This window comes from Eriocheir sinensis, chromosome 41 (assembly GCF_024679095.1).
Source record: "Eriocheir sinensis breed Jianghai 21 chromosome 41, ASM2467909v1, whole genome shotgun sequence".
In the NCBI taxonomy this organism is placed as follows: Eukaryota; Metazoa; Arthropoda; class Malacostraca; order Decapoda; family Varunidae; genus Eriocheir; species Eriocheir sinensis.
Genome location: NC_066549.1, coordinates 4,938,130 through 4,962,354, shown reverse-complemented (window position 1 = coordinate 4,962,354; position 24,225 = coordinate 4,938,130). Strand labels below are relative to the sequence as shown.

Below are 24,225 nucleotides of genomic sequence, written 5' to 3'. Positions count from 1 at the left end.
CACGCTGAAGCGGCACTGCCTACTGTCAAATTAATTTATTGCTGTGTTTTGTATCGTCCAGGATCCAATGTTAAAATGACCAGTGCCGTACAATATATAAAAATCAATAAATGAGTATAACATCAGCTTATGTCGCTAAATACAGAAACTATTTAATTATAACCTACTCCTCCTCATCAGTAGGTAGGTATGCCTCCATCCTTCCAGCCACACTGCTAAACTGGAGAAATTGCTTATGCATCTTTCTATTTAACCCTCATTTTCGCTTCTATAAGTTACAAATTAATACTAATGCAATGCCGAATTTACTCAGGAAGACGATACTGGCCTCAGTTTTTCTTAACAGCACGCCGCTGCCTCACGTACGTTGCATTCCTCTGTTTCCAATCAGAGCACGGGAGGTTGTTTATACTGCTGCTAAACATATCGTACGCTGCCGGCAGCAAGTATTATACTTATTTAATATTTTTAATTTAAATCATAATACATACATCTTTAGCATCTTATAACATTATTCACTATATGGAACTCTAAAAGAACAACATATGGATGTGACGATTGTTTATATGGGTAAATACATATATTTTAATTTTCTTTTTCATGCGTTTCCCAGTTTCTTAAATACTACTAGTAAGTCGTGTCTCTATACCGTTGCTACGAGAAGAAAAAAAAAGTGATTTCTAAATACTAGTGAAAAACTTGTAAATAAAATTATTTTGACATAGGCCGCATGCTAATTTTTTTGGTAGCTCCACGAGAGCCACTAGATGGCAGGCGATCTCAGTGAAGGACCCCATTAAAGGGCTCCCTCCTACAACCCCTATCGCGGAAAGAAGAGGTGTACTGAGATTAACAACTAAAAAAGCACATCGGGATAGATACACGGGTTCGTGTGGGTGTGTGGGGTGTGTGTGTGTGTGTGTGTGGGTGGGTGTGGCAGAGAATGGGCCGCCAGACCTGTGGGTAGTAGTGGGTTGAGCGGGCGAAATGATGATTATTTCATTTACTGGGATCAGAAATGCATTTACAGGATAATTAAGACACACATTGGCTAAAGGAGAGACGGTAATTAACCCTGGGGGGGGGGGGGCACTTAGGGGGAAAAATGGGGTGGAAGAGGGAGAGTCACGTAGTACAAACCTGTGGGTAGTAATGGGTTGAGCGGGCGAAATGATGCCCCGGGAGGGGGTGGGGGGGGGAAGATTGCTCCCTCTTGCACGAGGGAGCACGGGCCTTTGCCAAAGGCGGCCCGTAGCAGGGAGCCGACAGACCGACTCTATCGGCGATCGAAATCTAGCCGACCAAATCGGTCTGTCGACGAGGACTGGCGTGTCTCTGACCACGGGAGACGCTACCCCGCTTTTTATACCGGCCCTACGGCGGCCCCGTAGGGCGGGAAAGGAAGCCAAGTAGCGAATTTATAATCAATTGTTATGCCGGACGTGTTACTTGGGTTCCGTGTCGCCGTCAGGAGATTCCGTGGGAGGGAGATATGTAAACACTTTGCACAGCTTCTGTAGTTCAATATTCTTCCTTTGTAGTACACTTCACTTTGACTCTTCACTTACCACTAGCTTACTATGACTGGGACTGGGCTCCTCTCGCCCTCTTCTCCTATATATATCCAGAACAGTACAGTCTAGAATGTTACAGTATATTTTAGATCATACAAGAACATGTAGCTAAAATATGTGCGAGTTGGCAACACTCCCCGCCTGGCGCCTGGCCGCGCCCCGCGGGGCGCGGACGAGGCTTTGCTCCCCGCCCTCCTGCTCGCTTCTCCTGGAGCCTTCTAGAGGCCTATGGACGCCGGGGGAAGCTTCCAGCACAACGCTATTTCGGTTTAATTCAAAATGAAGGGAAGACTAGGGTAGTTTGTATATGGGTACGGTCTCTTAACGTGCAAGGTGACGAAATTTCATGTGGAGCAGCGGAAAAAATCTATGCAAGGGTGGATGACTTTAACTGGTAGGGCATTGACAAGCAAGGGCTGGCAACAATTCCGAAGTGCGTGCGCTGGTAGGGGGAAAGGGAGGAAAGGGAGGGGCGACAGCCGCTAAGTTCTGGCGGGAAAGTGACGTAAGTATTGCACCACATTGTGTAATTGGAGTCTGAGGTGGGGGGGGGATGTGTTATGTTATCGGTTGTGATCAAGAATACCTACTTACAATTTCTTACATATCTATGATGTCCTTATAGTGACTTATAATTACTCATAACTACTTATGGTCACTTATAACTACCTGTAATCACTTATAATGACTTAACCTACGTCTTTTCCTTATACTGTACTTCTAAGTTTCTTCTCCTGCCTTCACATCCCGGCATTACAACAATACCCAGCAAAATGTAAAATTATCTATAGCAATTAAAACAGGGGAAGTAAATATCTACAGTATCTAATCAAGGACGGACGCTCAATCTTGTTGACCGCCTCAGGGGCGGGGCAGAGCCACGAGCATCCAGGTAAAAAGCTGTCGCCGCTCGGTCTTAAGGATCTGATACTTGAGGCTGTTGAGGCCGTTTGTCTTGAACCTTTCCCTCCCTTTATGTAGGACCTCGACTCTGCGAGGTGAATAAAAACGAAAGAAAATAAGGTCTGCACAAACCATCACTATGAATAAATATTAGGAGTCTTGCCTTAACGACTATAGCTACTAATAGGTAATGTTTCTACCCTTAGATGCAGGCTTGTTGCAAGCTTACCAGGACCGTTTCTAGCCTTTTTGGGAGAAATGTTGTTTAAGGGCCCCTATGTTGTGAATCTATGATGGGTTGATAATAAAACAAGTGTTAATAGCACAAAAAACTGTGCTAAATCGGCGTCGCATGACCCTCCAACACCCCCCCAACAATTTATATTATGCAACTAGGGGTCTAAAATGGAAAATGCTAAAAAGTAAAGATGGCGCCACTATAAACACTTGCCTGCGCCACAACGGGCTGGGGCCGACCATCAAGCCCTACTATGAAGGCCTACCGGCGCCACGGGCCAAGACGTAAAAAGAAAAAGAAAAAAAAGAAACTGCTGACTGTTTATAATGCCATGTTGTAGGGTTCATCAGGGCTTACAAATGTTGCTATACAATGTCATGTCTACAATGCATGGGTAAGCCAGGAAAACAACTTGAAGAGAACAACAAGAAGATGGACAATCTGTTGATCGGCGTCTGCGAAGCCGATAAAAAATAACAATGGCAGCTAGGGCCCCAGTTCCTGGTGGCTTCGGGGGCCCTATGCAACCGCATAGTTCGCATATAGCAAGAAACGGACCTGAAGCTTACCATGCTATCTCTGAGAGTCTCCTCTTTGTGTCTTAGAAACATCACAGAGAAGTTCAGCATGCTCTCTTAAGACAATTCTTTCTCTACCACACAAAACTGCATGCAAATTGAAATTACATAATAATACACACACATATGCCGTCTCCGCAAAATTATACTAAAAATAATTACAATAATGAAAGATCCCAACAGTGCCTTGGAGCCCTTATCTGGGAAGGAAACCAGTAGACTAATTCTCACAGATCGGCAGTCCTTTGCAGTGACTCCTAGAGGAGCTATATATATTCAGACAAAAACCCTGTAATCTGTGAAATCAATCAATACTGTACAAACCAATTTTGGTCGGACACCCTGAAATTCCCCAAGAACCCCTTCGGTGTGCGGGTAACCCAAATTGGGAACCCTTGCTTTTTCGACTTGGTTGGTCTTGAGATTCACCTGGTAGGGTTGGGCTCCGCTTTTTTGTGTGAGAGCATGGTGTAGCGGCCCAGGTCGCCGGGGTAGCGGGAAATGTTCAGTTTCTGGTGTCTGACGCGGCTGAACAGGTCGTCGTCCTCGCCGCCCCATCCCCAGAACTCGTTACTGAATCCGTTGATGGCTCTGTACTGATCCGCTGTCATGGCGCTCACTCCCCCAAAGTAACTCTGATAAAGCAGTCTATGGGCGATAATGATTTTTGGGTATAGGTTTATGTTCTTACGACAATATCTTTAAAATATTTTTGTTTCACCTGCCTCCTAGGAGAACCATGGATGGGACTATGATTTAATACGCATGCAAAAGATGAAAGTTGTGTCACACTGTGAAAAATTTGACAAGCCGAGGGCTCCCTGAACGCCTTATAGTCAGGTCGTGTTGGAGAGGTTATAAGTCTGCCTGAATGGGCAGCGCCTTGGTGAGGAACGAGTAATCATTCTAATCCTAATGAATTCTTTAGAACATTGAGATTAAACGCTAACGCGTTAAGTTAGAATTAGTCTGGAACACTTACTCGATGATCTATTTAGTGGCAAAGGTAAGGGAACATTCTGAGTTATGGGACTTGAACTCTTTTGCAAGCATACACTCGAGAAAGATTCGCTTCCTTGACAAGGCTTCCACATACGCCTTGGGATCTCCTTTCTCAACATTTAGGACCGAACCTCAGCACATTATTCAAAACGACAAGAAATGGTGTAGATCCTCACACCGCCGCAGTTCTTAGAGTGGAGGACGCATGAACCATGAATGCTCCTCTTTATTTACATATGACGTTGCTTGCGGGTTACCATGCGTCCAGGTATATGAAAAGTGAGTGTGGTCGAGGGCAATATCTGGCTGCTCTAGTTCACGGCTAGTCAAATTTGACCCAGTGTGATGTTACCTAAGGACCGAAGGATTTATAGACCTGTGGGGAATCAGTGGTTTGATTATTCGTGTTTAAGGCGTAACACTTATAATTGAAAATTCATAGTATTTTGTGTTGCAAGTCTAAAGAAGCCAAACCTATAATTATGGCTGCTGATGGAGGCCGACATATGTCTGGGCGGCTGCGGGCACGTGTAAAGGTTGCGGTCGTCCTCCGGCACAAGATCTACGTCATGGAGCAAGATGCAGTCGTAGGGAAATTCCTTGACGGCCTCCGTGAAACCCACGTTCATCAGCATACCTCGGTTGAACGGACCGTTTCCTGTTACAAAGGACAGAATATTTAACACATTTTGGGGTGGAGTGATGGTCTAATATTCTTACTCGTGGTGTCCAGGCAATATATGTGAAGATAAGAGACGGGGGATTAGCAGGCCTTAAGCCATGACTGAGAGTACGGGGCTGTAAGGGTGACGATGGGGGAGGGAAGCAAGACATCTTGTCCACACCCCTCCAAAGCCCTGTGATCAACAGTTCCTTATGTTTGGAGGTGGAGGGGGTTACACAGGGGTACGAGGCAAATCATCATGTCAACACACCACCACAGCCCCGTGAGCAGCTGTTCACTATGGGTGGGGAGGAAGGGGTTACTCAGGGGCACGAGGCATGTCATCATGCCAACACAACGCCACAGACCCGTGAACAGGAGTTCGCACCTGGGCTTCGTAATGTTAGCTGATGTGACTTTCTCTACCCATCATTTCTGCGGCATGGACTGGCCTGTGTCACTTGTGCTCGCCTATCCATGCATATTGGGCTTGCTTGTATCACTTGTGCTCGCCTAACCATACTGGATTGGCCTGTGTCACTTCTTCTCGCCTAACCATGCTGGACTGGCCTGTACCACTTCTGGTCTATTAATATTGGACTGGTCTGTGTCACTTCTGTTCGCCTAACCATGCTGGATTGGACTGCACCACTTCTCGCCAATCCATACTGGACTGGCCTTTGTTACTTTTGCTCGCTTATGTAATACTGGACTGGCTCGTGTCACTTCTGCTCGCTTACCTATATATACTGGACTGGCCTGTGTCAGTTGTATTCGCCTAGCAATACTGGACTGGCCTGTGTCACCTCTGGCCTATCCATACTGGAGTGGACTGTGTCACCTCTGGCCTATCCATACTGGAGTAGACTGTGTCACCTCTGGCCTATCCATACTGGAGTGGACTGTGTCACCTCTGGCCTATCCATACTGGAGTGGACTGTGTCACCTCTGGCCTATCCATACTGGAGTGGACTGTGTCACTTCTGGCCTATCCATACTGGAGTAGACTATGTCACTTCTGGCCTATCCATACTGGAGTGGACTGTGTCACTTCTGGCCTATCCATACTGGAGTAGACTATGTCACTTCTGGCCTATCCATACTGGAGTGGACTGTGTCACTTCTGGCCTATCCATACTGGAGTAGACTATGTCACTTCTGGCCTATCCATACTGGAGTGGACTGTGTCACTTCTGGCCTATCCATACTGGAGTAGACTATGTCACTTCTGGCCTATCCATACTGGAGTAGACTGTGTCACTTCTGGGCTATCCATACTGGACTGGCTTGTGTCACTTCTGGCCTATCCATACTGGACTGGTCTGTGTCACTCCCGCCCACGTAGCTCACGCCCCTCCGCCAGCAGTCGCTCACCTGCCTGCTCCACCACATAAATGTTGTATTCGATCAGTTGCCGCTGCAGGAAGGGGTGCAGGTGGTGGACGAGGGCCGCCAGGTGGCTCCGACGGTCCCGATATGGGATGATAATAGCGACCTTGTGGAGCGCCGTACAGTTCCTCGGCCAGTAGTGGCCGCCCTTAGTCAGTTCGGGATGGGTCCTCTCCTGTTCCTCCAGACTGGGGGGGTTCCTCTCCACCCTGAGTCGCCCCACTGGAGAAGGGAGAGAAGTCATTACACCCACACCCACTTCTTATGGGTTCAGTTGGTATTTCTGGCTCGTTTGGGCGATGACACACAAGGTTGGGAGCATGTGTGAAGGTGTAACCACAATTTACCTTCCTCAGGTCTCTGTTTATTGATCAGCCCGAAAGGAAAGTACAGCTGAGTAGGCTGCGTGCCAGTTGTCCATGCCGGGATTCGAACCCGGGTCTCGAGAGAGAGAGAGAGAGAGAGAGAGAGAGAGAGAGAGAGAGAGAGAGAGAGAGAGAGAGAGAGAGAGAGAGAATGGTTATCGTCTCAACAAACGGGGTGACAACGTACCCAGGCCTGGAGGGTCGGCTGGGCATGGACGCCTGGCTGTGTGTGCTGTACCATTCTCGCCGCCGCCGTCTGCTGCTGGGACCGCTGGGTCAACAAGGATGGCGGCGTCTCCTCCCGCTTCCCCTCCTTCTGTATTAAGAAACCGGTGCTTCTCTTGCCCGTCCAGCAGCGAGGGGTTTAACCACGTTATCTGGAACTGAAGGAACATCAAGAACAAAATATGCAGCAATACATTTTTTTCTCTAATCCACGGTATGACAGTGAATATGTCTACATCTTTATGTAAATGAACATTAATATAAAACTGCTCTGCACTGCTTTTTCCCAGTTGTTATACATATTGCATTTTCCTTAAGCATAGGGAATATAGGAATGCTGAGAATGTCACCCGACCGTGGATCAGCAGCACCTACCGTAGAGTTGGGCAAGACGGACCCGGGGTGTCTGGAGAGTGTGATGCCGTTGTTGAACAAGAGGAAGTGACCGATCACGAGGGTCACAAATGTCAGCAGAACCAGCCTCCCGCACCTACCGGTGTAGTAGAACGATCGGAGATCCTAGGATATCTGGACTAGTGTTGTGCGCATGCCTTGGGATTCCAACATATCACACTGCGTGTCACTAATACCCAACCTCTCGAGCTGTGACAACAGAGTAACGAAGCTGTTGAATCTCTGGTGCGGGAAGGATGTGCAAACTAGAGGTACTCTTAACTGTTCTGGGAATGGAGATGATTAAATAAATAAAGGTTAAAAGATAAAGCAGATGCGGGTAATATTTCTTCGAAATATTCAAGCCAAGATCGAACAAGTAGGCTATATGTTCAGCGGCCGAGCGACGGAAGTAGGCTAATCTTCATCCATCATATCGTTGGGGTAACTGCGTGAGTTCTTGAATGAGAGGTTTGTTCGCTGCCACGGATCCTAATGTACGGTTACTAGATCAGCTAACATTTTACAACGTTGGTAACGCGCTTTGGATCCGGGTCCAGAGACAGGTGGCGGGAGTCGGGACGGCCTGGGAGAAGCGGCAGCGTGGTGCCGATGGGCACATCGCTGGCCATCGGTGCATGCGCACAACACAGTCTCAAAATATTCTGGGATCCCCGATTGTTCGGTTACACCGGTGTTTTAAACGAAAGGATACCAACACAGTTCTACTAACGGTTTCAGGGGGCGTGTTCCCCTGTTTTTCGCAAATAAAACTTTAACAAAGCGTCGGTCAAGGATGTTATTTTGGCAGTGGATGTTTGAGACCCCGACCTAATGGGCAGAAATATGATTTGGTGTCACATGTGGATAATGAAGCACTTATAAGAGTAAATTAAGGGTAAACTTGGCTAAAAGTTACAGGCACTGTGAGCGAGGCTAGTCCCGCCCCGCTCATCTTCTCGTGACGTCAATGTGACGTTTAGCTATGACGTATGAGTAATCATCCATCCAACCAGCAATTATGACGTCTTACTGCTTCAGACACACACACACACACACACACACACACACACACCGAAGCAATATGTAATCTACTGTAAATATGGATGTTCCTTATATGGACTATCAGTTGGGAAGAAACAGTTTTACTCGAAGGAAATTACTTATCCTTTAAATGGAAAATGTGACTATTGGTAGTACATGCTGCATGTATGTAAGCGTCCCTCGTTGGTTCGTCTACCTCCCCCATACCCAACCTTTCCTTCCTCACACAAGCATCCCCACCCAACCACCCAACAACACCTTTGTCGTTTATGGCATGTTACCACCTAAAGGGTGATACACTGTCTGATACTTTACATACGACCGTATCATTACGAATTTTATTACTAACACATGTGCAGGTTATCACATACTGTACATTCCACAGCTTTTAGAACATTGATACCGAACTTGTACATCTGCTGTGTGCCGTGAGGCTTTATGGCCTTTAGGTAATTTCACATGTCTGACATTTTGTGGCAATCCCTACATTTCCACATTCCAGGGAGACCTGTGAGGTGCTGTAATTCGAAATCTATTGTTATTTGACAATATGATCATTTAGTATTTTGTATTCAATTATGTGTTAGCCATACATCCCTTGATTTTCGGCACATACTTCTGAAATACCCTGTATTTGAATCGCCCTCTCACTCGTACCGTGATCTCGATGTGAAGCCCTAACTATGTAATCACCGCCTGAGCCGCGATCGCTGAGCGAGGTGAAGTGGCGCCCATGCCCTGACAGACGATAGGTTAGCCGAGCAGATGCTTCAGCGATGGTTGGTCTAAGCTTTTGTCCTCGTGGGTGCAAGACTAATTTCGCTGTATACAACAAAGAGAGGATCCGCATGCGGAATATGATAAGTCTGAACAGGTAAGTGGCCAAGAAATTATATAAGTTTAGCGCAATTAATTTATTGCCAGATAATAATGATCGATGAACCCGACTGCTACAAATGAAATATATTCACCTTCCCCAGATTGACAATTGTATTTTCAGCATGACCTTGTGATTTACACACACACACACACACACACACACACACACACACACACACACACACGTTATACGGCAAATCCTACATAAATATTGGCTTTTTTCTGACCAGACCTCCCGAACGCGTTGCGTACGTCATGGGGATGACGCCTAAGGTGGTGGTGAAGCGCGGCAACACGTCTCGGCCTGAGACAGCGGCAGTACCCCCAGCACCGCCAGTCATCGATAACTTCACTGTGGGCACCATTCGTCGCTTCGTTCACAGCATGTTCGCTGCCAAGCAATACTTCACGGTCGGCAAGCTGACGGAGAATCTGAAGAGGGCTGGAATCGTCTCAGAATTTACCTCGGAGACGTCGGTGTGGCGACTCCTGCACAACATGGGATTCCGGTACAAGACTTCTCAGCGCAAGGTCTACGTAAGGAAGGAATCCCTAGACATCGTTTGCCGTCGGATCAACGCTCTCTGGGCTCTGCAGCGCCACAGGGGAGAAGGGAGGGAGGTGGTATACCTCGACGAGACATGGTTCACCACCAGGATGAACCACAGCAGGGAGTGGGTGGACACCACGCAGGCTGTCACCAGCGACAATTATAGTCGGCAGATACCGCCTGGGAAAGGGGAACGATTCGTGGTGGTCGCAGCTGGCACGGCCAGTGGCTTCGTAGAGGGCTCATTCCTCTGCTACGCGGCCAAGAACACCAGCGGCGACTACCATGGCGAGATGATGGCCGACCTGTTCCTCCGCTGGCTGACAACGCAGCTCCTCCCGTTGCTGACCGAGTCATCGGTTCTGGTGCTGGACAACGCGCCTTACCACAGCAAGCTGACTGCGGAGAGTCGCTGTCTCACTACAGCGACCAAGAAATCTGACCTAATCAACTGGTTGGAGAAACGCAGACTCCCCGTCCCACCTGGCGCTACACGACCTAAGCTGCTGCTCATCTGCCACCAAAACCGGCCAAAGCCCCAATACACGGTGGGGCCACGAGGTCGTCCGTCTGCCACCTGCCCACCCAGAGCTCAATGCCATCGAGCAGGTGTGGAGGTGAATGAAGCGCCACGTGCGTTCTTCGCTGCAACGCTTCACCAGGGTGGACCTGCAGACCAGAGTGGCTGAAGCCAGGCTTTGTGCCACCCAGGAGGTGTGAGCGGCTGCTGTGCGACGATCCCGAGACTTCCAGGACGGGTACTGGACGTCGGACAATATTCACGAGCCTGTGGGACCCAAAATTGTTGACCTCGCCAGCGATGAGGAAGACACAGAAGACCTGTACCTTGATAGTGATGTTGAATAAAAGTTAACGTGTGCTAAGTATGTTATTGTTTACATCATTTGTATGGTTATCATATTTCTAGCTTTTGTCGCCGGCTATATTCTTCCTGTAATCTCTGAACCAGAAGTACACAGCATTAGATGAGGCCGATTAGCGTCACATAACTTCAATTTTACTTCAGGACTTGTACTTTAAACTCTCCTTAACATGAATCCTAAGACAAATTTTTTTTTTTTACTTTTGATCTCTATGATTACTGTGTGAGCACTTCAATCAATGCCGTCTAGTGAGTGTTGTACATTTGCAGTATTGTCTCTCCCACGAAACAAATGGGAAGAAGAATCACGAATCTATATCTATTTCAGACTTTATGACGCATCGTTTTTCGCGAATAACTTTTAAACAAATAGTTGTTTCAATAAGCCACTTTAGCACAGCTTGTTTGACACAGTCCTCTAATTTCGGGCACTACAGTGCATTGCAAAGTGTATTTCATTAAGGAGCTTACTCTTGGGTTTCATGGCCATGCTGGTAAGAGCCGAAGGGACATTCGGACAGAGGACGGTTTTACGTGACGAAGTTGTGACATGTATCACACAACCACCTCTTCACCTCTCTCTCTCTCTCTCTCTCTCTCTCTCTCTCTCTCTCTCTCTCTCTCTCTCTCTCTCTCTCTCTCTGCGTTGTTCATGAGATATGAAGCTATGCACATATCACTTGTCTATAATGGCAGATAGCTCGACAGTATATGGTAAGTATGGCAGGGAGTTTTTTATTCTTTTGCAAACGACAGTGATTGTTGTACCAGCGTAACTGGGTGTTGCGTAAGTGCTGCATGAGAATTGTTTGGTTATTGTATAACTGTTGACGGTTGTATATGACCCTCTTCCTCACAGGCTTGATCGTTTATAGGAGACTGTGTAGAAGTGGGAAAGGAATATGGGTATCAGTACCAGACAGTGTTATCACCCTTTAGGGTGGTAACATGCCATAAACGACAAAGGTGTTGTTGGGTAGTTGGGTGGGGATGCTTGTGTGAGGAAGGAAAGGTTGGGTATGGGGGAGGTTGGTGAACCAACGAGGGATGAAACCAGAAACTACTGCTCGTTTACATACATGCAACATGTACTACCAATAGTCACATTTTCCATGTAAAGGATAAGTAATTTCCTTCAAGTAAAACTGTTTCTTCCCAGCTGATAGTCCATATAAGGAACATCCATATTTACAGTAGATTACATATTGCTACGGTGTGTGTGTGTGTGTGTGTGTGTGTGTGTGTGTGAAGCAGTAAGACGTCATAATTGCTGGTTGGATGGATGATTACTCATACGTCAGAGCTAAACGTCACATCGACGTCACGAGAAGATGAGCGGGGCAGGGCTAGCCTCGCTCACAGTGCCTGTAACTTTTAGCCAAGTTTAGCCTAAATTTACTCTTATAAGTGCTTCATTAGGTCGGGGTCTCAAACATCCACAGCCAAAATAACATCCTTGTCTGACGCTTTGTTAAAGTTTTATTTGCGAAAAACAGCGGAGCACGGCCCCTGAAACCGTTAGTAGTTAGTTTCCTGTGCTAAGCTCTTCTAAAATGATGGGTAATTATCCCTCTAACCGCCTGGTCACAATATGCGTCATGCCAAATCATTACACCATGACAACCAATACACCAAGAGCTGTAGTGACCTGACCTAAGTGGCTGGCTGACAGTAAATGCTCCACCTACCCACACAAACACATGCATGCTACTGGAGTGACTCTCCCTTCCCCTATCGCTTTCATTATCTTCTACTTCCTTAGGTCCTTCGCTCACACGAAAAAAGAAGGGAAGTAAAGAAATAATGAAAGTGAAACAATTTGCTGTGACACCCCCCCACCTCATACACACAAAAACGAATTCAGATAGTCTCCATATTCTAGTATTGTGGAGGGAGAGAAATATGAAGGGGTTGCAGGATCAGGAAAAGACGAAAAGCTATGAGGGTGTCATTCACCATCGTCTGATCACGCTCTAGACTCGTGATGACCAGCCAGTACCCTCCTCGTATGAGCTAGGTCTAGGAGCTCAAATATGGGTACGGCTGGAACCTAACATCACACCTACACACGGCGGTGGTTGAGTGGTCAGCGTGCGAGGGTGGTGTCCTGGGGGTTCAAGTCCCGCATGTGGCAAGATGGAGGGGCGGAAAGGCAGTTGGTATATGTAACATCAGTGCGGAGCTGCTCAGCGCTGGAGGTGAAAAAGTTGGAAAGTTTCGTTTAGTCGGCGCAACATCTGTGGTCATATGCCGGAGAGAGACAGGAGGGGGAAGGAATTATAGGAGAAAGGAACAGATCCCAGGAGACGGGACACAACCCCCGATTAATACCTGGTACCCATTCACTGCTGGGTGGACAGGGGCGTAGGGTATCGGAAAAGCCGCCCATTTTTTTCCACTCCGCCCGGGAATCGAACCCGGGCTCTCTCGGTTGTGAGCCGAGTGTGCTAACCACTGCACCACAATTCGGCGTCCATTTTGCATTCGTGCACATTCGGCGAACGGCCGCGAATTTTTCATGCAACATGAAACTTTCGTGGCGGTCGTGACCAACTGTCAAAAGTCGCGTGGTGGACGCAGACATATCCCCGAACTGCCAAGAACAGGCAAGAAAGATGCCGAACTTGTTCGCGACACAGGATGACTTGCATATTCACGCACACTCGTGAGCCAAAATTCGGCAGTGTATTTGGGGCTTTACTCTATGACTGTGAGACATGGACAGTGAAAAGGAACTTGAAGAGGAGGATTGCTGCTTTTGGTAAAAAGTGCCTACACAGAATCATGGGAGATCGCTGGAATGACTTAGTTTCCAGCAGGAAATCTTTCCGTGAGACCGATTCGAGGCCTATTACCTACATAGTCCGTGAACGCAAACTCCAGCTATATAGGCATGTGACACGAGTAGTAACAAATGTACGGAAGTGGGGGTTGGCTCAGTGGGGACTGGGGGGTGAGCAGGGGGTTACGGGAGTGGGGTAATTTGGGGGTTACGGAAGAGGGGTATCTAGACCCCTAACCCCCCCCACACACACACACCCATCTCTTTACCTTTTCACCCCCCCACCCCACCCCTCTCGGACTAGCGTACGGAAGCGAGAAGGTGACGGGAGAAGTGCCCAGCAGGGAGGGGGGGGGTGACGGGAGAAGGATACTTGAAGGGTTAAGATAAGATCTTTCTTTGACCTCGAATGACCACCAGATTATAATCACGGAAAAGGTTAAGGACATTAGGTTAATGACCAGGCTGAATACGTCACGCGCACCTGGTCCCGGTGACCACAAGATTAGAATCACAGAAACAGGTTAAAGACATTAGGTTAATGACCAGGCTGGAATACGTCACGCGCACCTGTTCCCGGTGACTTATCTTTCTTCCCATACACACACACACACACACACACACACACACACACACACACACACACACACGCACACACGCTCACGCACACAGACACACACTCACGCGCACACACACACACACACACACACACACACACACACACACACACACACACACACGCACACACACACACTCACACAAGTTAAGATCGAGATCTCGAGTGACCCCAAGATTGATTACAATCACGGAAAAAGGTTAAAGACATTAGGTTAATGACCAGGCTGGAATGTGCCCCGCGCACCTGTTTCCGGCGTCTTATCTTTCCCTCCTTCCCACTGACGCGCATACACACACACACACACACGCACAGACACACGCACACACACACACACACACACACACACACACACACACACACACACACACACACACACACACGCTCACACATCTGGTCTTACGAGATAAAATCGCGGAAAAAATGGATCGATGACATCTCCATGTATCTGAGGCCACGCCTATTGAAGTCTTAATGATTCAAGTCATTACAATAAACCTCAGGTTATTAAGGACTGACCCGAGGAACACACATGCTTGCGCACACGCACAATCACACACACACACACACACACACACACACACACACACACACACACACACACACACACACACACACACACACACACACACACACACACACACACACACACACACACACACACACACACACACGTGCGCACACACACACACACACACACACACACACACACACACACACACACACACACACATCTGTTCATGTGAGATAAAAATCACGGAAAAAAATGTATAGATGACATCTCCATGTATCTGAGGCCACGCCTTCTGGTCTTCGGAAGCCTTAATGATTCAAGTCATTACAATAAACCTCGGGTCATTAAGGACTGACCTGAGGAACACACACACACACACACACACACACACACACACACACACACACACACACACACACATGTACAAACGAACACACAATGTCGAGGGGTATTTATGGACGTCAAGCCAACAAGCACTTCACAGGCTCTCAAGGTGGTCTCGGGTCAAGAGGTCTCCTGTTCTTGTTTCCCGTAAACATGAGGACCCCTGTACACCCCTGTATCAAATGTTCATGGTGTAATAATTACTTCCGTTGTCCGCACACGTAGCTCATAGGGCGGCCTGACTTACAGATGGCCATGCCACTGGATCGAAAGATATATCTAATAGAAACAATGGTAAGTACTTAAAGGTTTGCTTTACTTTATATGAATGTCATAAAAACAGTAGCAGATGTGGATGACGGAGGGAGGTAGAGAGCTGGGCAGCATGGGCAATATCGACTTTAGTCTTTCTATCTTTTTCAGAAGAGACGTCGTCGACTAGCTCTGATCGATCAGATGTCGGTTTCTCTCAACCAGACCCCAGCGATATTGGAAGTTGTTCTCCACGGGCGGGTCTCAGCGACGAAGCCAGTCAAAACCAAAGGTAGGTCAAAACCTAATATCTTCTGAAATGCAATATTGTTAAAATGTGTTTTACAAGAGACACATTTTCCATATTGTATTTTAAGTGTCACAGTAAAATATGTGCGGGATAGAGGGGTTCAAAAAATTTCATTTGTGTTTCGTATTCCTTAAGGACTATCTCCGAAGAAGGCGGGTCTGGTAGGCTCAGCCATTGGCCCTCCTCTTCAACGATCGGTAGTGGAGAAAACGAAAACAAGCGAATACAGGAACAAACGGTAAGTTTCTACGTTTTTATTGCGCACACGTCTGTTCTAAGGAAAAAATTGTAATTTCACTATTTCTCTCTAATATTATTTTACCTTTCTTCAGACACCTGCAGGAAAAAGCAAGCCCGTGAGGGATTCTCCCATCCAAACAGTTCTCCACAGCCAGGACCCAGCGGTTATAACCCGGGACGGCTGACAACAACACCCTCACCAACACCAGGTGAAATAAGCCAACATTTCAACGGGGCCTTAACAACGATCGACGTGCCCGTCCCACCAGCAGACAACGGCGACATTGCATCATATTTCAACAACAACACTGGCCGTCTTCGCGAGGCAGTAGAGTCTGTATTCCAAGGCTGCCAGCAGGTTAGACCTCCTTCTTTAAAGTGTACGTTGACATGCATCTGCGCTTAGTCAGAGAAGACCCCGACGGTGGAGTTCAATATAGAGATATGTATATGAGAAGTCATATGCAGGTAATTAGCTATGGCGATATGGATTCATATGTACGTGAACTATCCGAATATTTTGTTAATCGGTTTGAACATGACATGTCGGACGAAGAGGGCAGTGGATTTACGTTAGATGAAATAGTTAGCGTAAAATTTTCCTTCTCTCTTATAATGCTGCACAATAGTATTGGAGAGTATGTGCCCTATCCTAAGGGTGTTCCAGGAAAACACAAGTTCTCAACCTTCGGGTCCCACGGACTGTGTTTTCCAAGTTCTAACAGCTTATCGCTATCTAAAGTCAAGAAATGTAGTTCCATCGGGCAGGCAATGGGAGAATGCTTGCTTGGCCTCTATTAATACGGGTAACATTCCAACCCCGGTATCCTGGGAAGACCTCGGTCGGCTTGAAAGATTAAACAACATAAGTATTCGCGTTTACTGTCTAGACAACGTTGAAGACAAAAAGGCGAACTAACTCTAGTCAGAAAGGGCTCAAAGATCAAGAAGTTGTTCATTGTCTGTTGTTGGGGAACAGACACCTAGCTCTTATCCAAGACTTTGACGCATACATGAACCTGTTTACCTGCCAACGTCGCGGGAAAAAATGTTTTGCGATATCTGCCTGTGCGCCTGTGAGAACAAGGCAACGCTTGCTGAACATGTGCTAATTTGCCCAACGATGATCACAAGACTAAGATTCCCACCCGCGGGTTCTACTGTGAAATTTATTAATCATGCTAAGGCATATGAGCCATCTTATTTAGCATTCTATGACTTTGAGAGTATTCTCGTACAGCCTTCTTCGAATGTGTCTGGATGTGTAAAGAGACATCACTTTGCCATAGCGTATGCTTACATTATAGTGATTAGAAACGGAGATAAAGTACAAAGCGGATCCTTTTTTGTAAGTAATGCTGTAAACCATTTTATTCATACAATGCAGTGTGCATGGTAAAAGTTGAAATTTTCTATAGGCTACAATAAAATCAACATGACCGATGAAGATACTACACTTCACAATGAGCATACTCTATGTCTTCTATGCAAACAGGGTTTTTTAAAAGGTAAAGGAGTAAAACATCATGACCATGAAAATCAGGAAACAATTACATTGGAGCTTATTGTAATAGATGCAACCTCCAAATGAAAATCACACATTGCAGCTCACTCTCATTGCACATAATGCTAATTACGACATGTCGTTAATCCTGCGTGAATTAACGATACCTGACTTGAAAATCAAACTAAGACCAAAACGTTCAGTTCACAAATACCATGAAGTCATCATAAATGACTTGAGATTTATTGACTCGTTATGTCTGGTTCGCTCGCGGCTTTAGCGAACCAATTCATCAGTAATGGGAACGAACCCATATGCACACAACAGATGTTGAAAGATGTGCCAGCACCTGCGTTGCCATTATTGATCAAGGGAAAGCAGGTGTTTTGTTATGACTATATGGATTCGATGGAACGACTTTTTGAGACACGTCTTCCATCCCGCGAAGATTTTTCAATTCGCTTCAAGAAGCAGAACTTTCCGAAAGTGATTATAAACATGCTCAGAATGTTTGGAAAGTAGCTGGGTGTCAGAGCCTGAAGGACTATTTGTTGCTTTATGTAAAAGTGGATGTTGGTCTTCTATGTGATGTCTTCCTAGAGTGGAGAGGTCTATTGCAAACCCCGTGGAGGTTGGCTATTGGAAATTATGTTAGCCTGCCAGGATTTGCCTATGACTCTTTTCTGCTAAAAACACAGCAGGAATTAGAGGTGCTTAGAAGACCAGACATATATCATTGCATTCAAACAAATGTGCGGGGGGCTACACAAGTGTTGTGCGTCGTTTTGTACGCGCCAATAACATCTACACGAACCCTCAGTTTAATCCAAAACATGATAGAAGCACTTTCCTTTCATATCTTGACTTCAACAGTCTTTATCCCACTGTAATGCAAGAGAAGTTGCCATGTGGGGATATGAGAAAACTAGATGAGACAGAAATGCAGTCGTTTTTGAGCGGGGGCTTGGTCAATCAAGCAACCGATGGCGATTTTGGATATCTCATTCTGTGCGATACTGAGACTGTCTCACGTGAAGTCGTTGAGAAAACGGATGACCTCCCACTGATCATCAGAAGACACAATATCACCAACAGAGATATATCGTCAGTCACACGCGAATGGTATGAAGAAGAAAACCGTCCAGCACCGTGTAAGAACATAAAACTGATTGGAACACATGCTGCTCAGGAGAAAATGCTATTTGCTCTGCCCCTCCTTAAACTACTTATTCGACTAGGCCTGGTTGTTAAAAAAGTGCATGCTATTTATATTGTTTAAGCAAAAGCACTTTCTTGCGGACTTCATTCAGGATAACATAGAAGCCCGCAAAAGTGCTACTTGCCCTATCAAGAAAAATGCAATCAAGTGTATTTCAAACAGCATTTTTGGTCGATTCCTGATGAACGTGGCCAAATATAGTGAAGACATAGATATTGTCACCAACCGCGAAAAGTTTTGAAGCTGGCCCGAAGTCCTTACTTTAAACGCGTTGTACCTCTCAATGATGGTCATGTAGTTGTAACTCGAAATAAGAAATATTCACGGGTGAATCATCCAAACTACATTGGCTACTACATCCTAGAGCTGTCCAAGCTGCGACTATATGATTTCTATTACAATGTGTTGAAGGCTCATTACGGGGATCGGGCGAAACTAGTGTATTGCGACACTGATTCCTTAATAACAGAAATTGAAACTCCTGATCTATTAACAGAGTACTCGCAGGAACCCTTCAAAAGCTATATAGACACAAGTAACTTTAGCCCTCACATTCCTTGTACAGCACAGACAACAAAGGAAAGCTTGGATTTCTCAAGTCTGAAGTGGGGGAAAGAACCATCTCAGAATTTGTAGGTGTAAAACCAAAATGCTACTCCATCCTCTTGGCAGACGGTGACCGGTTGAGTTCAGCTAAGGGCGTTCCAAAGTTCATAAAGAAGAAAATTGCTCATCAGCGATACAAAGACGCCCTATTCCAGAAGCAAACATTTACCTTTGACTATCAGGGATTCACAGTGCGCAATGGACGAATGAGTACAGTAAAATATCCCAAGAGAGGGATATCTGTAGTTGAGGACAAAAGATACTACATTAGCACCTTGGAGTCGCGATCTTACGGTCATCCCGATAATTCTATAGGGATAGAGGAGGAAGAGCAGGAGGAGGAGGTAGCCCAGATCATGACACTGTCAAACGAAGAAAATTTGGAGGAAGGCGATGAAAGAGGCATAACAGAAGCGAGACTAGCCGAGGTAATGGGTGGGCAAGAGATCGGTGAAATGGGAGAACTAGAAGAAGAAACCTATGAATTGTGGGGAGAACGGGATGTGCTGGTCGAGCAATATTTTCCCTTGATAAAACGGGTAGAGGCGGATGATGACATGTTAATGCAAGCCGCGGAACAGGAAGAAATAAATCAAATGCTCTCATCATCCCCCCTTGAATATATGCTAGTAGATACAGACTTTTCAGAATAAATTGTAGTTGTTTATAAAATAGGGACTGGTGTGAATGTTGTATATACTGTTTATAGTGTAAGAATTTGCCTGCTATTTTTATGTTAAATATAAAATATATGTAAATATATTCTGTATATAGGACTAATGTTGGAGCCTTTGATATTATAAAATTGCACATGATGAATCTGGAATCATAATTTGACCAAATTCCAATAAACATTGAGTTTGTTTGACTTGTTTATATGACCTTTATCAAAAACGGATGAAAAAAAACACAATAATTGTCTTAAAATTTATTCGATTTGTGGAAACATGAATAAAACGCTTTTATGTTTCGATCCGGCTCATGCATAAAAGACTGCCCGCCAAATCAGGCGGGCGGCGGCGGCGGCGGCGGCGGCGGTAGCGAGAGGTGCGGCGGCAAGATGCGACAGGATTGCTCGGGGCCCGGGACGGGGCGGGGCGGGGCGGGGCGGGGGCTGCACGGGGTAGTGGCGGTGACGGGTGAGGACCTGTGAGTGGAGCCAGACCTCTGATTTAAGCATGGTATACAACCACCCCACCCCCCGATAAAGGAACTAGAAAATTACTTATGCTTCATGGAATGTAATACAATTCATTATGAAAAAATCAATAAGTCAATACTTACTTTTTATGAACACGTGTTAAATGTTTGATGACATACGGGCATTATAAACTTGCTGTAAGCGAATCGCATCACGTGTTCATCAGTCCTCGAATATTCGGTCTTGGAAAACTCCATACATATTTTTTCAAGATTTTCTCTTACACCCAAGTGCGAAACATTGTAGGCAAAGTACATGGCACACATCGCTTCGCGTGCTTTGAAGTCGAAATGCATTTTTATACATACTGAGCCCGGGGTAATCAATATATTTGAAATGATCAGAGTATAATTTTGGATCGAGAGCATAACTATCTAGGAACACTGCCATGCCCGGTTCATAGTAGAGACAAATCCAGTGTCCCATTTCTCTTTAGAATAACTTGGTAGCGTATTGACGCAGAACACTATAGGGTTTCTATATCGAGGTCTAGCTTTTACCTCGTATGCCAATAAAACGCCTAAAAACAAGGCTTGCTTTCCTATGTGCCCCCTCAATCCTCTTTCAATCTCCATGTTGTTCATCGCACAGCCGCTTCAAGCGCGCACATCACACTGCAGCCGTCTTTCAGAATTAACTGTTATTATACCCACTGTTTCGCCAAACAGTATCAACAGACGGTTCTCGTTTTCTCCTTGCTTAGATTCAAGCTAAGTCTAAGCCCCCATTCATTTCAACGGGCAAATTATCATTCAAGTTTTCAGCACGCAAATCAAATGTGCAAATCATTGCCCCCTTGCCGAAAATATCCTTTCCGATTAAATGGTCTTTGTGAAAACCAAGTGCATCCAAAGTACGATGGTAGAGCTCAGCATAGTCATGAGGGAATTTACTAGGAATATTATACATGGTTCTACCATTAACACTTAAGCTTATTTGACTTATATCGCCATGGCTCAAATACAATGGATTTAGCGTATAGTCGCCAGAATGAGCTTCCATGCTCGTTATAATAAGCGAGAGTTTTTCCGGAATAACATCACCCCACGGTTGATCATACGTTCCTGAGGTTTGGTCTTTGGCTAGCACATAGGTTTTCAAGAGGGTTTTGGTAAATGTCGATTTCAAAAGATTCCCTGTGGCGAGAGACGCGTTCAAAGCATGAAGTGCATTAGGGTAAGGAAACAGTCGCGTATAAAGCAGCTTGGCTGAATCTATATGCAGACGAATGTTATCGCCAGTTGGAGAATTTAGCAGCCATGCATTACTAGATAGTTCCATTCTGAGTCTAATCGAAATACCATCGAGCAAGTAACTGTCTAAAGAACTTATATCCAGAAGAAGCGGGGTACAGAGTTGTATACCGTGAGTCTTAACCCGCTTCATAATGGTCTTGTGTTGCGCGCTGGCATTGTCAAAGTATTCTGCTGTTACTTTGGAAATAAAACCGTTCTCTGGGATGGTAATATTAGCATTGGCTCCAATTGTATTCAATTTGTTGGGCGACAAAGTATTCAGCATTTTAACGTATGACGTGTACCCATAAAGTACATTATTGTCAACAGCTACATCTCCCAAAAACATTGCACTGATTTGAATAGGCTGTGCGCGGTATTATTTGCAAATTCAACGTGTTGAATGTCTTCGAGAGGAGTAGTATTGTCTGGCTTAGTTAAGCGTAAAGAGGTGCAACACCAATTTCCCCAAATCAATAAAACTGCCAAGTGTTCCAGGAATGAGAAATTCTATATATCTATCGGATAATTTCATATTGAATCCGAGGTTAGTAGGTAAAACATCAGCATCATAACGGAGGCAATCGTTGTTTCCAATAATCTCATTTTGTTAGGGCGGGGAAACAATTCACTGACACCGGCGGCATATTGCCCCAGGGGAGAACGCGGGTTCCCGACACCAACCGCGCTGGTGATGCTCGCCATACTGCTCTTAGTTCAACAATGATTACAACTCGGTAAAGATGTCCTTTGTATAACACCTTTCCTCCCGACTCGCTTGACTTTCTTTTTCCCGCTTCCTCTAGTCAATTTCATTGCAGCTTGCTTTAAGGAATTAATTCCATGCTTTTTTATAGAGCTTCTCAAGTTGCTTCCCTGTGAAATATCATCTAGAACGTTGTTTCCAAATGTTCGAGCTGAAGGCACAATGACATTTTTCACTAGGAAAGGGAAAGCTCTTTTAGCGAGTCCAGCTAAAACCGAGAATAAACCCCCGCCTCTGTGATAGCTTGGTTCATAAGAAAGTGTGACTATATCATCAATACCACTCCCTCGGGTTGATATCTGTTTGCCATTCGAAAACAGGGTATGATATTCTGCTACGGAAGGAGGGATGAATGTAACCCGCATGGCGGCGGCGAGGAGACTGTCTTTTCAAATGGACAACATTCCTATTAATACAGCAAAATGTACTCAAAGATTCAACGCGATCGGATATGAAGTAAACATGTAACAGGGTATCCTTCTTCGAAATGCATAGGACGACCTTTTTGATCTGTGAGTTTAATAGAAATCGAATCAATTACTTTGGATTTAAGGGACTTATATATAGTTGGATGCACGCCTTTTGTTAGACCTCCAGAGAGCGAAAAGGCATCAAGAATATTTACATTTTTCCCTGCATACCTAGAGGGATTGACAAGGTCAGTGTAAATGAGAACACACTGTACGTCACCATTTCTCAACAGAGGGGCATGACCATGTAGCGGAACAAGAACGGGGTTTTTTTGTTTTTCATGTGTACCCAAGGAAGAAAACACAGCATAACCTAAGTTGGGGACAAAACCGAGAACCTGGGCCAGTCGCGCATCAAAGGAAACCTTAATAAATACAACTTGTGGATGATAACCATTGTAGCAGAACAAAGTTAAATGATCATTTGCGGAGCTAAATGCAAGAACCTCTCTAGAATACGCTAGTAAATGGTAGTTGTATCCATCGACCATCTCCTTTATCAATGTCGTTATTATACCGTTAACACACATCAGCAAATACCCAGTGGCATTATACAAGATATTATCATTAATAGCCTTTGACAGTGTGCGTCTTTCAATAGCTTCTGAATCTGGCGTTGGTCTTATACCACATTCAAGGTGTATACTACACTCTGGTTCACCCGGTTTAACAATGTAATACCGACGGGGAAGCAACACGTTCAGTAGACCGACTTCATATTCCACGTCCTTGTCTAATGTTAGAGTTTGTATATTATTAGTAAAGCTAGTGCTGGAATTGGGGTAAATTTCCACATCCGCAATGCTGGTACCATATATATGATGTGACTCCATTTAGTGCAAGCAAGACACTATAAATTATTTTATAATTATTTCATTATATAGAGGTAGACATGACGAGATGCCAATTACATATTGAAGGTAAATCATACTAAACATCATTACATTGTTATTTATTGACATATTTTACATTTAGTGATGTACATAATTATTGGGAAATTGTCTGGAGCTATAGTTATTCAGGATCCACGTCGGCTACAGCACCGTCCCGTTTTCTTTTCCATTCGTCAGCCACAGCATCGTCCTCTGTATCCACCAGTTTCCTCTTCCTGTTTCGCTCGGGAGACACAGATAGAGTTAATTTTGTTTCAGGCTCATCGCAGGTCCACCATCTGTCCAGGATGACGCACGATATATTATGCAGTTGGAGTTCAGCCGCAGCCTCTTGGAGATGCGGTTGGTAGTCAGCTTTCCACAACACGTAAAGAATTCCAGCGCTTGCAATATTGTATGGGAAGACGACACTTGTAATGTTGCTTTTAATCACCCATTCTACCAGTTTTGTGATGGACTCTTTAAACCAGCGGAGGCGGTTATCATAACTGTCTTCCTTTACCCCACGAATGAAATTTTGATCTCTTGACGTCTGAAGATATCCTT

General features: G+C 45.4%; 2 protein-coding genes across 2 annotated transcripts; one reads left to right on the top strand and one right to left on the bottom strand.

Annotated features, from left to right (window-relative positions):
• Positions 1–965: 965 nt before the first annotated feature.
• LOC127009744 (beta-1,4-N-acetylgalactosaminyltransferase bre-4-like) lies at positions 966–7,963 on the bottom strand. The gene is made up of 7 exons (XM_050883123.1): positions 7,859–7,963; positions 7,314–7,457; positions 6,901–7,090; positions 6,334–6,570; positions 4,770–4,953; positions 3,723–3,941; positions 966–2,565 (listed from the first exon to the last, which is right to left on the bottom strand). The coding sequence occupies exons 1-7, from the start codon at positions 7,961–7,963 to the stop codon at positions 2,436–2,438; spliced, it is 1,209 nt and encodes a 402-aa protein (XP_050739080.1). The 3' UTR covers positions 966–2,435.
• A 671-nt stretch (positions 7,964–8,634) lies between these two features.
• LOC127009526 (uncharacterized) lies at positions 8,635–10,684 on the top strand. The gene is made up of 2 exons (XM_050882671.1): positions 8,635–9,249; positions 9,485–10,684. The coding sequence occupies exons 1-2, from the start codon at positions 9,152–9,154 to the stop codon at positions 10,491–10,493; spliced, it is 1,107 nt and encodes a 368-aa protein (XP_050738628.1). The 5' UTR covers positions 8,635–9,151; the 3' UTR covers positions 10,494–10,684.
• The last annotated feature ends 13,541 nt before the right edge of the window (positions 10,685–24,225 follow it).